The sequence below is a fragment of the Xiphophorus maculatus genome, chromosome 1 (assembly GCF_002775205.1).
Source record: "Xiphophorus maculatus strain JP 163 A chromosome 1, X_maculatus-5.0-male, whole genome shotgun sequence".
Lineage (NCBI taxonomy): Eukaryota > Metazoa > Chordata > Actinopteri > Cyprinodontiformes > Poeciliidae > Xiphophorus > Xiphophorus maculatus.
In genome coordinates, this window is record NC_036443.1 from 30,938,981 (window position 1) to 30,951,628 (window position 12,648).

The 12,648-nt window shown below is 43.6% G+C and overlaps 1 protein-coding gene across 1 annotated transcript; it reads right to left on the bottom strand.

Moving 5' to 3' along the window:
- Positions 1-204: 204 nt before the first annotated feature.
- Positions 205-12,421, bottom strand: drc7 (dynein regulatory complex subunit 7). Its single transcript, XM_023333506.1, has 18 exons — positions 12,333-12,421; positions 10,734-10,858; positions 9,778-9,916; positions 9,568-9,693; positions 9,097-9,291; positions 8,884-9,030; positions 7,799-8,017; positions 7,582-7,719; positions 6,969-7,035; positions 6,766-6,894; positions 6,562-6,690; positions 3,370-3,605; positions 3,031-3,228; positions 2,602-2,712; positions 1,629-1,730; positions 1,358-1,552; positions 1,095-1,237; positions 205-550 (listed from the first exon to the last, which is right to left on the bottom strand). The coding sequence occupies exons 2-18, from the start codon at positions 10,850-10,852 to the stop codon at positions 463-465; spliced, it is 2,481 nt and encodes an 826-aa protein (XP_023189274.1). The 5' UTR covers positions 10,853-10,858; positions 12,333-12,421; the 3' UTR covers positions 205-462.
- Between the last annotated feature and the right edge of the window lie 227 nt (positions 12,422-12,648).

The following is a 12,648-nucleotide window of genomic DNA, read 5'->3' on the forward strand; positions in this document are numbered from 1 at the left end:
TATAATACATAATATCAGTAAATATCGCTCATTGGTCATAGCAGCAATGTTAATTGTGACAGTGGCCCAAAGTTGTCATATCGGTTCATCACTAGTTTAGATCAAAACTGATCAATGGGTTAGAATGGCCTAGTTCAAGTCTAAATCTAAATCCAACTATTGACCTGCAGCAAAATGTTTACAGATTATCTCCATCCAGTGATCCTGAGTTTGAGCTGCTTTATGGACAAGAACAGACAACAAATTTAGTTCTGCTTTTTGTTCCAGATCAACTGAATCAGCAATGAAAAAAATCACATTCTGGATTTTCTAGATGCTGCAATTACAGAAACATCAAAGTTCAAACTATTTATTCCAGTAGTCTGATTGATACATGGCGGTTTTAGAGCGTCATCGTGGATCAGTAACGAAAAGGACAGAGTAGAGACTCCTGGTAGGTGGGATACACGGCTGCTGCTGAGTTCAGTTGCTGAAGTGAGAGGAGAGCAGAGGGTTCTGCAGCAGCTTCACCAGGAAAGCTTCATGTTTTTCCTCTAGTTTCTCCTTGTGCCTGTAAAACATACACACACACACACACACACACACACACACACACACACACACACACACACACACACACACACACACACACACACACACACACACACACACACAGCTCAGCAGGCTCCTACAGGCGCTCTGGTCCAAGCGTTCCCAAACTCTGCAGTTCTAATCTTGTTGTTGATTTTATCTTTCTTTTGATGCTGTGATGATTTTTTATTATTAATCCACAACCTCTAAAGATGTTTTATTCTGTGTGATGCATCACTCTGCAGGAATTGCCAGGTTGCTGCCAGCAGACTGTCTGCAGTACGTAGGACGTGGGAGGGGCTTACAGCAGCACTCTGCGCTGCTCAGTCAGGACCATCACTGCACAGCGACCGGCGCTTCATGTTGTCGCTACAGGATCTGAAAAATCGCTCTCAGCTTAACCCTCTCTGCTCATCCCAACACCTGGCCACGCTCCTCAGTGTCAATTGGCTGAAATAATTCCACTAAAGGCTATGCTTTCACATCCAGATTGGTTCCACTTTAAATGGTATGTGTGTGTTTACCTGTCGAGGCGTCTCTGGGCAGCAGATATGTGAAACTTTTTATCCCAGCACAGGTGACAGGCGAGCTCCGCCTCCTCCTGGCTCATGGTGGGGTCATGCAGGTGGTTCCTGCTGTCATTCTCCTCTGCTTGGGTCTCGATCACCTGAACACAAATGGATGGAGGAGCGTTGCTGCAGCGATGTTTTAGTGTAAATGACGTGTTTTTATCGTCTGTTCAGACCAAACAGACAGATGTTGGCCTGCCGGCGGAGCTCTGCCGCACCGTTTCCAAGTTCCTCTGCAGGAAGTCGGTATGCTCCTCCAGTTTTTCTGTAAATGCTTTTGAGCAGCCGTGGCAGAAGGAGGTGGCCTCCTCTTGAGTGAGAGACTCTGAGTTCCCGAGCCGGGCCAGGTACGGCACCATGACGTCCATTCCCTGCCGATGGAGGATAAGGACCTCCTCTTTGGACGTGAGCTCCTACAGCAGCAGACATGAATCACTCATGGCGTCACAAACAGGCCTGACCTGCTGTCTGGGTGGATCTCTCTCCTACCTCCTCCCATTTCTCCCTGCAGGCCATAACCTCCTCCAGTGGAGAGGAGAACACCTCCACTTCCTTCTCCTCCTGCTTCCTGCAGTCCACGATGGTCTCCATCTGCTCACATCAGGTAAAGTCAGAATCAATCTAAAACTTTCTGAGCTTTACTGAACTTAAACGTTGGTTAAACATCAGCATAGACCAGAGCAGCTCGTTGGCTGGAGGAGATCAGATTCATGCCGTCGGTTTCACACCATCCACAATAAAACTGGCACAAGTTCCTACGACAGTCTGAAGGTCTACGGCTGTGTCGTTAACGGCGGCACTATGCAGCCAGCCAGGAGAGCGTAGCAGCAAGATGGCCGAGTTGTCTGTGTTATTTCTATGTATCTTACTTTAATTGAACAATCTCAATCTTTCAACCAATCAACAAAACAATGTTCACACCAGCCCTGCTTAGTCCACTATAATCCAACTCCAGTCCGTTTGCCCAGAAGGTCCAGTTCGGTCGGGGAGGTGTGAATACGTAATCAACTCTGGGTTCAGAGTTTGAACCCAGACCAACAAACGGTTCGATTCGGTTGCAGTCAACTGCGGTTTGAATGTATGTGTGGAGACTGCTCCAAAAGCAGGAAGTGGACTACAGTGCAGGGCATTCTGGGTAAATACAGCTAAAACAAATTTGCATGTCTACTGATAGCGGGAGAAACGGGTCGTGGCCTTTACCAAAGACAAAAGAGAAATCCTACTGTGGAGAATTAACTTCATTTTTAAAGACGTAAAGAGAGACAGGATGTTTCTGTTTGGAGAGAGGCGCTCTGGGGATCAACTGCACAGAGTAACTCTTTATATTAGTCAGATTTATCATCATCGTGTGGTACTAATCAACAGTCTGAGTTTCTCTTTGGACTTTGAAAGCGCTCAGTCTCTTCTATACTTAGCAAAGAAAACCAGAAGGATAGAAGATCTGATGTGATCCTGTCGTTACCTCCACCAGAGATGCTTTGATTTGGAGAGCGATCTTCTCCTCTTCACTTATCAGGTACTTCACCAACCTGTACCAGGACAGGGGCCCAGGAGGCTCCTCAGCCATGTCCACCTGAATACACACACACACACACGCACACACACACACACACACACACGCACACACACACCCACACACACACACACACACACACACACACACACACACACACACACACACACACACACACACACACACACACACACACACACACACACACATATTCACTAATAAAACAACACCCACACAAATGTTTTCATCAGTCAGTCCACCATGTTCACTCTTAGATCTTTTGGACGGTCTCAGGGCGCTCATAAACATCTGTATGTGTGAAGTTCATAAGCTTGTGACAGGAAGAGTTAACGGCCTCAGCTGCAGATTCAGTCGTACCAAGAAGAAGGAGAACATGCTGTCTGTGATTGGCTCATCATCTTCTATTCTTTTGAGGCTTTTCCTGGAAGGGATAGTGCGGTGATCCATGAGGTGATAGGTCAACTCGGTCTTCATCTCCGGCACCAGAAACACCCGCTGGGCCACGTCTTCTCTGACAGATTTGGAGGGGTTCCTATGGAAACGCTCCACCACTTTCTGAAACACACAAAAGAACAAGAGCTGGGGCATAAAACCCTGGAAACGTGTGGCGCTCCCAACTGTTTGGTCGTCAATTTTAAGATTACACATCTATTTAAAGCGTCAGTGCATCTTGTCCAGCATCAGTTTACCTCTTACCAGCACATTGAGATTCTCCAGGGTGGGCTCATGGCCGTTCTCCGCAGAACACCGAGGGGAAATCACTCCGCCCTCACGGAAAAAAATGTGTCTCAAGTACAGGAAGTCGTCTCGGCACTTGAAGGATTTCTTTATTGCTTGTGGCGACACCACAATCTGCTCCAGGCCGTCCTGTTCGGGGCGGTGGAACCTCATCTCTCGCTCAGTCCCAGAATCCACTGGCTTCCAGGAGTGAACTGACCAGAGAGACAGACACCAACATTACAATCAGTTACATGATTAAATTAGGACGGACCAGGCGGCATCTTAACGTATTCGGATGTGGGAAGATTTTAAATCTTCCAAAATCCAAGCGTGAACCCTGGTTAAACGAGGTCACTCGGCTGCAGGAGAGACTGTCGCAGAGCTGAACGCAAATGGAAAAAGGACAAATTACAGGTGTTGCTCCAAATATTGAAGGAATGCTGGCGCTGTTTTCAAAAGATTGTAAAAGATGCCCAAAGAAGGCACCTGTCGGGTCTGATTGTATCAAACAGTCACAATCCTGCTATCTTATTTAAAACTGTTATCTCTGTTCTAAATGATCCACATAGTGGTTTTATGGAGACTTCACCTACTGTATCTGAAAGCTTTTTACACTTTTTTGATGAGAAAGTCTCTTCTATCAGGGCCCAGGTCGTCCCCTCTGCAGTCGTTGTGCTTGTCCTGCTGTTTTACAGCTTTGAATGTGAGACCTTGCAGTCATTGCAGGAGGCGGTTGGTCACTTAAGGCCAACTGGTTCTCGAGATGATGCTATTCCTCTCCTATTATTTAAAGATGTTTTTCTTACTACAGGTCCCTCAGTCCTTGCTCTTGTAAATAGCAGCTTGTTCTCAGGTGTTGCTCCTAAAGCTCTGAAACATGCAGTTCTGCAGCCTCTACTTAAGAAACCGATTTTGGATCCTACTGTTCTGGAGAATTATAGACCCATCTCTAAACGGCCTTTTATTTAAAAGATTCTTGAGAAGGTAGTCTATAATCAGCTAATGGCTTATCTTAATGAACATAACATTTTAGAGGTTTTAAACCATTTCATAGCACAGTCAGCTCTGTTAAAAGTTTTTAATGATATACTTTTAGCAACTGGTTCTGGTGACTGTGTTGTTTTGGATTTATCAGCTGCTCTTGATACAGTCGATCATGGCATCTTACTTTCCCGTTTTAGCTCTGGACTGGTTTAAATCTTATTTGGCCAAGCGTACTTTCTGTCTGTCTTGATGCCTGTAGGTCTCCCTCTGCTCCACTGTCGTGTCCCACAGGGCTCAGTTCTAGGCCCTCTTCTTTTCTTGTTGTACCTCCTTCCTCTTGGCTCTATTTTTAGGAAATATGGGATTGCTTTTCATTGTTATGCAGATGACACACAGATATATTTACCACTAAAGAACGCAGACTCCACCTCTCTTCGGTCTGTTTTTATGTCTGGAAGATCTGAAGGCCTGGGTGGCCCTAAATTTCTCGAAACGTAATGAAGATAAGACAGAAGTAGTGATTTTTGGCAGATCCACTGTAGATTCCCTGACCAATCTTGGCTCTTTGGTCCAGTATGTCAAGCCAGTTATTACCAATTTGGGGGTTAAGATGGATGCTGGTCTAAAGCTGGAAGCACAAATTAGAGCCGTTGTAAAATCCAGCTTTTTCCACCTAAGGCAGCTAGCCAAAGTAAAACCTTTTCTCTCCAGGCAGCACTTTGAAACAGTGATCCATGCACTTGTGACCACACTGCTGGATTACTGTAATGCACTTTATATAGGACTCAGTGATTTATATATTTCCCAGCTTCAGAGGGTACAAAATGCTGCTGCACATCTTTTAACAGGAACATGAAAATGTGACCATATTTCCCCTATTTTAGCTTCCTTACACTGGTTGCAATACATTTTAAGATTCATTTTAAAATCATTTTATTTGTTTTTAAAGCTCTTAATGGCCTTGCCCCTCCCTATCTGTCTGAGCCGTTACATTCGTACACACCGTCCCGTTCCCTCAGGTCAGCTGATCAGCTGCTCCTGAAGGTACCAAAGACAAAGTGCAGCTCAGAGGGAACCGGGCTTTTTCTGTGGCAGCTCCCAAGCTGTGCAACGATCTTCCTTTGGCTTCTTCACTTGTTGTTTTTAAGTCCTTCTTAAGACCCATCTTTTTTCTTTGGCTTTTGGCAAAATCTGAGATGCTTCACTTTGTCTTATTGTGTCTGTATGTATTTTATATTTCAATCTTTCTTTTTTTTTATTAATTTTTATAAATATATTTTTTATTATATATTTTTAATATGTATTTTATATTCAATCTTTTCTATTTTATAATTGCCTTGTATTTTATGATTGTGTATGATTTGGTCCTGTCGGTGTATAAAGTGCTTCATAAATAAAGTTGTTTTTTGTCCCTCTGATGATGTAATTTCTTAACATTAGGGAGGCCATTAACTGATCATCTGATCAGTTACTCAGTACTTGTTTGTAGTTTTTACCAAATATTTTTTTACTTGAGTAATTTCTAGGATGGACACTTTTTACATTTAACTGAGTAGTTTTTTGTCCTCTGCCCACCTCTGCTCTGGCTGCTGCTGCTCATGTCAGGCCAGGCAGAAAGAGACCAAACAGATTAAGGTTTCATCTGATCTTGAAGCTCAGACTGACGTTTACCACAGAGAAGGCAAAGATCTGGGCCCATTCCTCAGACTAAAAGTAGCTCGTAGTGACGAGATTTTAGGAAAATTCTTAGAATGTTTTCAGATTTTTCTCAGGATTTTCCGTTGGTAGGATAAAAGTTAACCTGAAGCACCTCAGGCTTTAACAGAGCTCCTGACCTGACAAAATGTTAGGAGTCCTGAGGAAAACTTTCAATGAGCTAAGAATGCTTAAAGCAGGGAAACATACAGAAGAGGAGATATATTTGGAAATTTCGTTGAATTCTGTTCAATGACAATAAATGCTATCTAATCTAATCTAATCTAATCTAATCTAATCTAATCTAATCTAATCTAATATTTTCTAATTTTGTTCTGCCAGCAACAAGCTCTGTTCTGCTGTCCTGCTTGGTTTTCGCCTGGATATTGTTTTATTTTGGCAGTTTCTCCAGATAAAAACCAGTTTAAACAAGCAGCCAGTTACAGCCGGTGAGTTCCTCCTGGTTGCTGCGCTTAGCAGTCGACTTACATAAAAGGTCGAAAGCTCGTCCGGATTTGAAGCGCTCGGTGGTGGAGTTCTCCAGCTGGTTGAACTCTCTCTCCTCCAGCCCATCACTCCTGTACTTGTACCACTCTTTGACCCTGGCGACCTTTGTGCCTTAAACGTAAACAGACACAGGATCAGAGACGATGGCAGATGGGGCAAACTGAACCGTTTCTGACGGAGTCTCACAGCTCAGGTCCTGGTACATTGTTAATCTGGAGATGAGGCCGTCGTTGGTCACAGTGGATGAAAATCGCTCCAGCATTGCTTTTCTGTAGCGGGTCACCTTCTTCCCTCCAGGAAACCTCGTCTGCATGTCTGGGGGACAGAGGGACAGATGTTGGACGTCTCACAGGACAGGTGAAGGTCAACAACCTGCTTTACGGTTTCACCTTTCCTTGTGATGCCGATCCTGCTGACCCAAGATCTCATCAGGAAAAACTTCCTGGGAAAATCTTCCTTCAAGACAACAATTCACAATTAATGGATGGACGGATGAACAGCAGTGAAGTAACGCGTTACTGTAATCTGATTACTTTATTTCAGGAACAAGCAGGGTTTAAGCCTGGCAGGCCACCAGGCTTCTCTTGCCTCCCTCCAGGCTCAGTGGAATGTGAACAGGCTTAAATATTCAACAACATTCTTCTTATCTTATCTTATCTTATCTTATCTTATCTAAAAGAGGGTTCTATTTTTGGTGATGTAATATTTTTGGGATCAATAAAGTGTTTTTGAGTTTGAATTTAATTTTTCAATATGCACAAATTTAAAAAGTTTTAAAAAGAGATGTTTTCATTTGATTAAGTTTTATATGATGGAATATGCAGGAGAAATGGAATTAGGCTTATGGGTGAATTTATACCATTATTCAGGTGGTGCATCATTTTTAGAAATGCAACTAAATAAAGTGAGTATTAAAGTAACTAATTACTTTTGAAAATAAGCAGTCAGTAAAGTAATTGGATTACTTTACTTCCTGGACAGACAGACAGGTGGCGTTCTGACCTCCAGTTCGCTGGTGAGTCGTCCGATGAAGCGGTACTCCATCCTGCGGTGGACGGCCTGGATCAGCTGCTGCTGGCTGACGCCGTCATGGAGGACGGGCTCCCACTGGGTCGAGTTCTCCAGGTCAAAGTTTATGTCCTGCTCACAGCAGAGGGAGTCTGGTAAGAGGACTGGTGGGTGATCTGGACCGGTTCTGTCTGGTGCTGGGTGGACCCACCTTGCAGCCGGCGTGGCAGATCTGCCGGTTGACGTAGTAGTTGAAAGGGTTCCACAGGCTCTCGATGCCTTGGAAGCTGTCATGGACGGTGGGATAGCTGCAGCCGGTCAGAGGGTCGATGAAGAAGTTCTCCTCAATGCTGCGCCGACCCGATAGAACCAGAACCCAGCAGTGGACCCGGAAACCATTCAGGGGATCTGGAAGATGGATGCTCGCTTCCTGCTCATGGAAGGAAACAGGATGATGAGGTAGATGGACGGATAGAAGGACCGGACTAGGAATCAATCGATTAATCACATTAATCGTGATTAATCGTGCCTAGTAGATTATTCAAATAATGGTCAACTAATTCATTAATCAATTAATCGTTAACTCAAAAAAGGCCATATGCTGAGAGAATAACACAGAGCAGTAACTAAGCAAAAACTATTAAAGAACTTTTGCATTTAAAGGTGCAGTTTGCAACTTTTATAAACATCTGTCACCATGTTGGGACAGATAATCTGTGAAATGATCACTCTCCTCCACCTCGACCCTGAGCTACTACTGCCATCTGAGGAAATGCACCAAAAACAATCAATCAGAGACAGGAGGAGAGGCTTAGTGCTGCCAATCAACCGTATGTATTTGCTGCTAAATGTGCTATTGCCGGAGAAACAATTCACCTTTACAGTAAAACTGTTTATCAGCCGTCATCGGTGGCCATGCTAACTAGCCTTAGCATTCATTACATGCTATGCTAGCTGCAGCGTAGCAAAGAGCAGTGCCACACTGGGGGGTGATTGACACCGCTAAGGTGAGGGTCCAGACCCTCTGTAGGCCTCATGAGTCTGTGTCTGCCTCTCTGCTGCTGGAGCAGGATGATCTGGACCCTCTGGGGAACTGGTCAGTCCTGCAGAGTAATATTAAACCTGAACATCAGATTTAGACCGTAAACATTTGATGGGACGGATTTCTGCTCACGCCGATGAATTTTATTATTAATTATTAGCTGTTATCTGTTTTTCTGGTATCTGTTCAGACCATGAAATTCCACAGGTTGAACCTTTAGTTATTGGGTTCTGAGGTGAGCTGGAACATTTTACCTCCTGTAGCTCCTTCTCCAGAATCGCAGCATCCTGGGCCTCCAGCTTCTTCTTCTCCTGATCTAACAGGAAACGGCTCGTCAGCTCCATCGGACACTTTACCCCGTACTTCTTCTGCGTCTGGTCCGAGGTTTCACCCTGGTTGCTCTGCAGACACAAATCCACTCAGAAACCTTGAAGTCTGAGAGGTGTGTGTGTGTAAGGCAGGCCTGCCTTAGCCTTGGTGTCCAGCAGGGGGCACTGCTGCAGGCTGAGGTCCAGCAGACACATCTCCCTGGCAGCGTAGCCGCTGACGACGTAGGCGTCGTAGTTGAGGCCCAGCAGCAGGCTGCAGAGCAGGGTGGACGACTCGAAGCTGGTGGCCTTCTGGCTGCGCAGCACCGCTGTAGGGGAGAACAGCTGGACGGGCTGCAGGGCCCGGTCCACAGCAGGACGGTCAGACACACACTGAGGACATGGACGTCCTGATCTAACGCTCTGATTAACCGGTCAGCAGTCAGATATATCCTTAAACAGAGAACTTAACGAGAAACACGATGGACAAAACTATCTGTCAAGGGTCCATCATTTCATCGTAGGGGCACATTTAGCCTGTCCACAAGACATTTAACTTGTCCACTTATCTTTACCAGGTGTGTGTGTGTGTGTGTGTGCGTGTGTGTGTGTGTGTGTTGCCGTACTGACCACCAGTGTGGGCGGCTCCAGCAGCTGCAGGGACAGGAAGTCGGCCACCAGTGAGGAACACTCCTGCCAGCTCTGGAGCTCCCACAGGCCGGTCTCTGTGGGACGGAGAGTGGTGGACACAAACTTCTGGATGGGACAGGACAGAGACAGTTCTGGGGCTCAGAGGGTTTAATGGTGGAAGCAGATTTTATTTGGGGGAGCGGTTGTTACCCTGACTCCATATTCATTGACTGGGTAGAGCAGCAGAGGTTTACGGTCAGGATGCAGCAGCAAATACTGACGCTGGAAGTTTTCTGCGATCTCCAGCAGGTGCTCCTCCTTCTGAGAGTTGGTCTTGTAGGATTCAGGGCTGCAGACGGACAGCAGGGGGCGACTCTCACTCACCTCATAAAATGCTTTCAGTTTTAGACAGAGGAGGGAACAATGCAGCGTTTCTAATCCTGTTGTCTTCAGATTGAGGAACTTATCTTCAGCCAGAAATGTAGAATTTAAGGGACTTGGTTCATTCAAAATGCTATTAGTTATTTTTAAAGCTAGAAAGAGATGATTGCCAATTCATTTACAAAAGTTCTTTGTCTTGAGTTCAAGTGACAGAAGTAACAGTTTGAAAGTATAATGTCTAAAGTAAAACTATGGGTACTACTTTGAAATAAATGTGCATTTCAGCAAAATTATGGAAAAAATGCTCTACCAGAAATCAGTTCATGACATTTTATAAGACAAAAACGATTAAGTCTGATACACATTTGAGTTAATGATGAGAATGACATGCTGCTTTCAGCTCATATTAATTTAATGTATAGGGCCCTGGATATTAATTTTGTAATTATTCAGAAAGGGGAAAAATTATACGAGATTTTTCTTCTTCTTGCTCCCTTTTTACTCAGGTATAGTAAGGTAATCTGTTTGTTAATTAAAGTTAATTAATTTGTTCAATTGAGTGAAAAACGGATTGATTGGTATGTTTAAGAAGTTCAAACCCTTTTATCATGAAAAAGAGATACTTTGATAAAACCTAAAGAAAAGCTGCAGCAGATTTCTCTGGTTATTTCCAGTCAGTGTTTTTCAGGCCTGTTGTCTGTAACCCTGAACATCATGAATATGTTCTGTTCATTATTTCTACCCTCCTCAGCTGCTTGCAGGCTGTTACGGCTTGAGTTGCTCACATGAGCAGATCGTCGCTCGCATCCTCCTTCTCCTCTTCCACCGGCTCCTTGGACAAGGCCATCTTCTTCTCCATCTCTTGAAATTCATCGTCAAATACAAACTTCCCTCCGGCCTCCATTTTCCTCTGGAACAGTAAACACGGTTTTATGCTGCGTTTGCTCTCTGCAGATGCTGTGAAGCCATTGGTAAAAACCAGAAGAAAATCTTTCATTTTTAAATTAAATTAAAAACGGATAGCAGGTTGTTTCTGTCTGTGAATCTGCTCTTCACAACCACGAGCTTTGTTGTTTTTACCTGGATTTATTAGAGATCAACAGAAAGTAGAGCAAGGATGTGAAATTAAGAATAGTTTTAAAACTTTTCATAAACAAGTATCTGAGAGCTTGTTGCAATAAGCAAATAGTCAATTAATCGCATAATAAGTAAAAATAAGCTCGATCATTTCAGTTCTGGTGATTAAAATCTCTTGAAGGGCAGTTTTATTTTCAGAAACTTCATAATCCATTTTATGAAATGAATTATGATAGTTTTAGTTGTACCAACAACCAAAACAACCAAATTTTTGTTTTGGTTGTTGTGTTTTATTTTGGATATTTAAAATGTTTTCTAGTTCCAATGTTTTATTGTTTTTATTTTATTTTACTAAATTAAACTTGGTTAGGCTTTAAGAGGGTGGATTTGCATAATTATCCTGTTATCTTTATATTACTTGAAAATGATCTCAAAACAGCAATATTATTGTTTATCTCAATAATTACTGAGACAATTAGTCATCCAGCAAAGTAACACATTAATTTTATCCATCCATCCATTTTCTAACACCCTGGTCCCTGGTGGGGTCAGGAGGAGCTGCTGCCTCTCCAGCTAACGTTCTGGGCGAGAGGCGGGGTCACCTGGACAGGTCACCTGGACAGGCTGCCGCAGGGGAACACAGACAACAACCAGACAGACACACACACACACACACACACACACACACACACACACACACACACACACACGCGCACACACACACACACACACACACACACACAAACACACACACACACACACACACACACACACACCTAGGGAGAATTTAGAGAGACCAATTAACCTGACAGTCATGTTTTTGGACTGTGGGAGGAACCCGGAGAACCCTGAGAGAACCCACCATGCACAGGGAGAACATGCAGAAAGATCCCGGGCCGGGAATCGAACCTACGTGAATTTTATTTATTTAAAACATGTTTCAAACATTTATATATTGCGCAAGAATAGCTACTGTTGTTGCCAGGAACTGGATTCAAGAGGCATTAGTAATTTAATTTGAAAAAATTGTCTTGCATGAATGTATGTTTAGCTATTTTTCACCAAGTAATAAAAATTATAATAGTAATCTTTACAGGCTTGAAGATGACATGAGGTCAGAGTGAAAAAGGAGGAAACAGCAGCACAATGAAAACCCTGAACGTTGCTATGCAACAGACCGAAGCTAAAGGTGCTAACTGTGGTTAAGTTTAACCGCTACATAAAAACAAATGTATAGCAGTGAAATTAGTTAGAATCGGCGAATTAAACAGGTCAGTCCACAGAAAACATAAGAAACATTTACTCACCTAATCTAAATAGTGTCGGAGTCGTTTTTAAAGCAAAGAAATCAGCTATTTTAAACGAGAAACTTTAACTAAAGCGGTTAAAACAGGACCACTGGTTCTCTGTATCCATAGTAACAGAACGACCACGTGACGCGTTACAAAGATGCGTTCACGTAGCCTCGTAGATCGTAGAACTTTCAGCCATTTACCGATTTAGAGTCTCCAGAAGGCAAATAAACTGCTTTGACTTCTTTGGATGTTTTGTTTTATACTTTAAGTTATCTGAAAAGTCTAAAGCGGAGATGTGTGGAGATGTTTAAAGTGTGTTCAACATTTA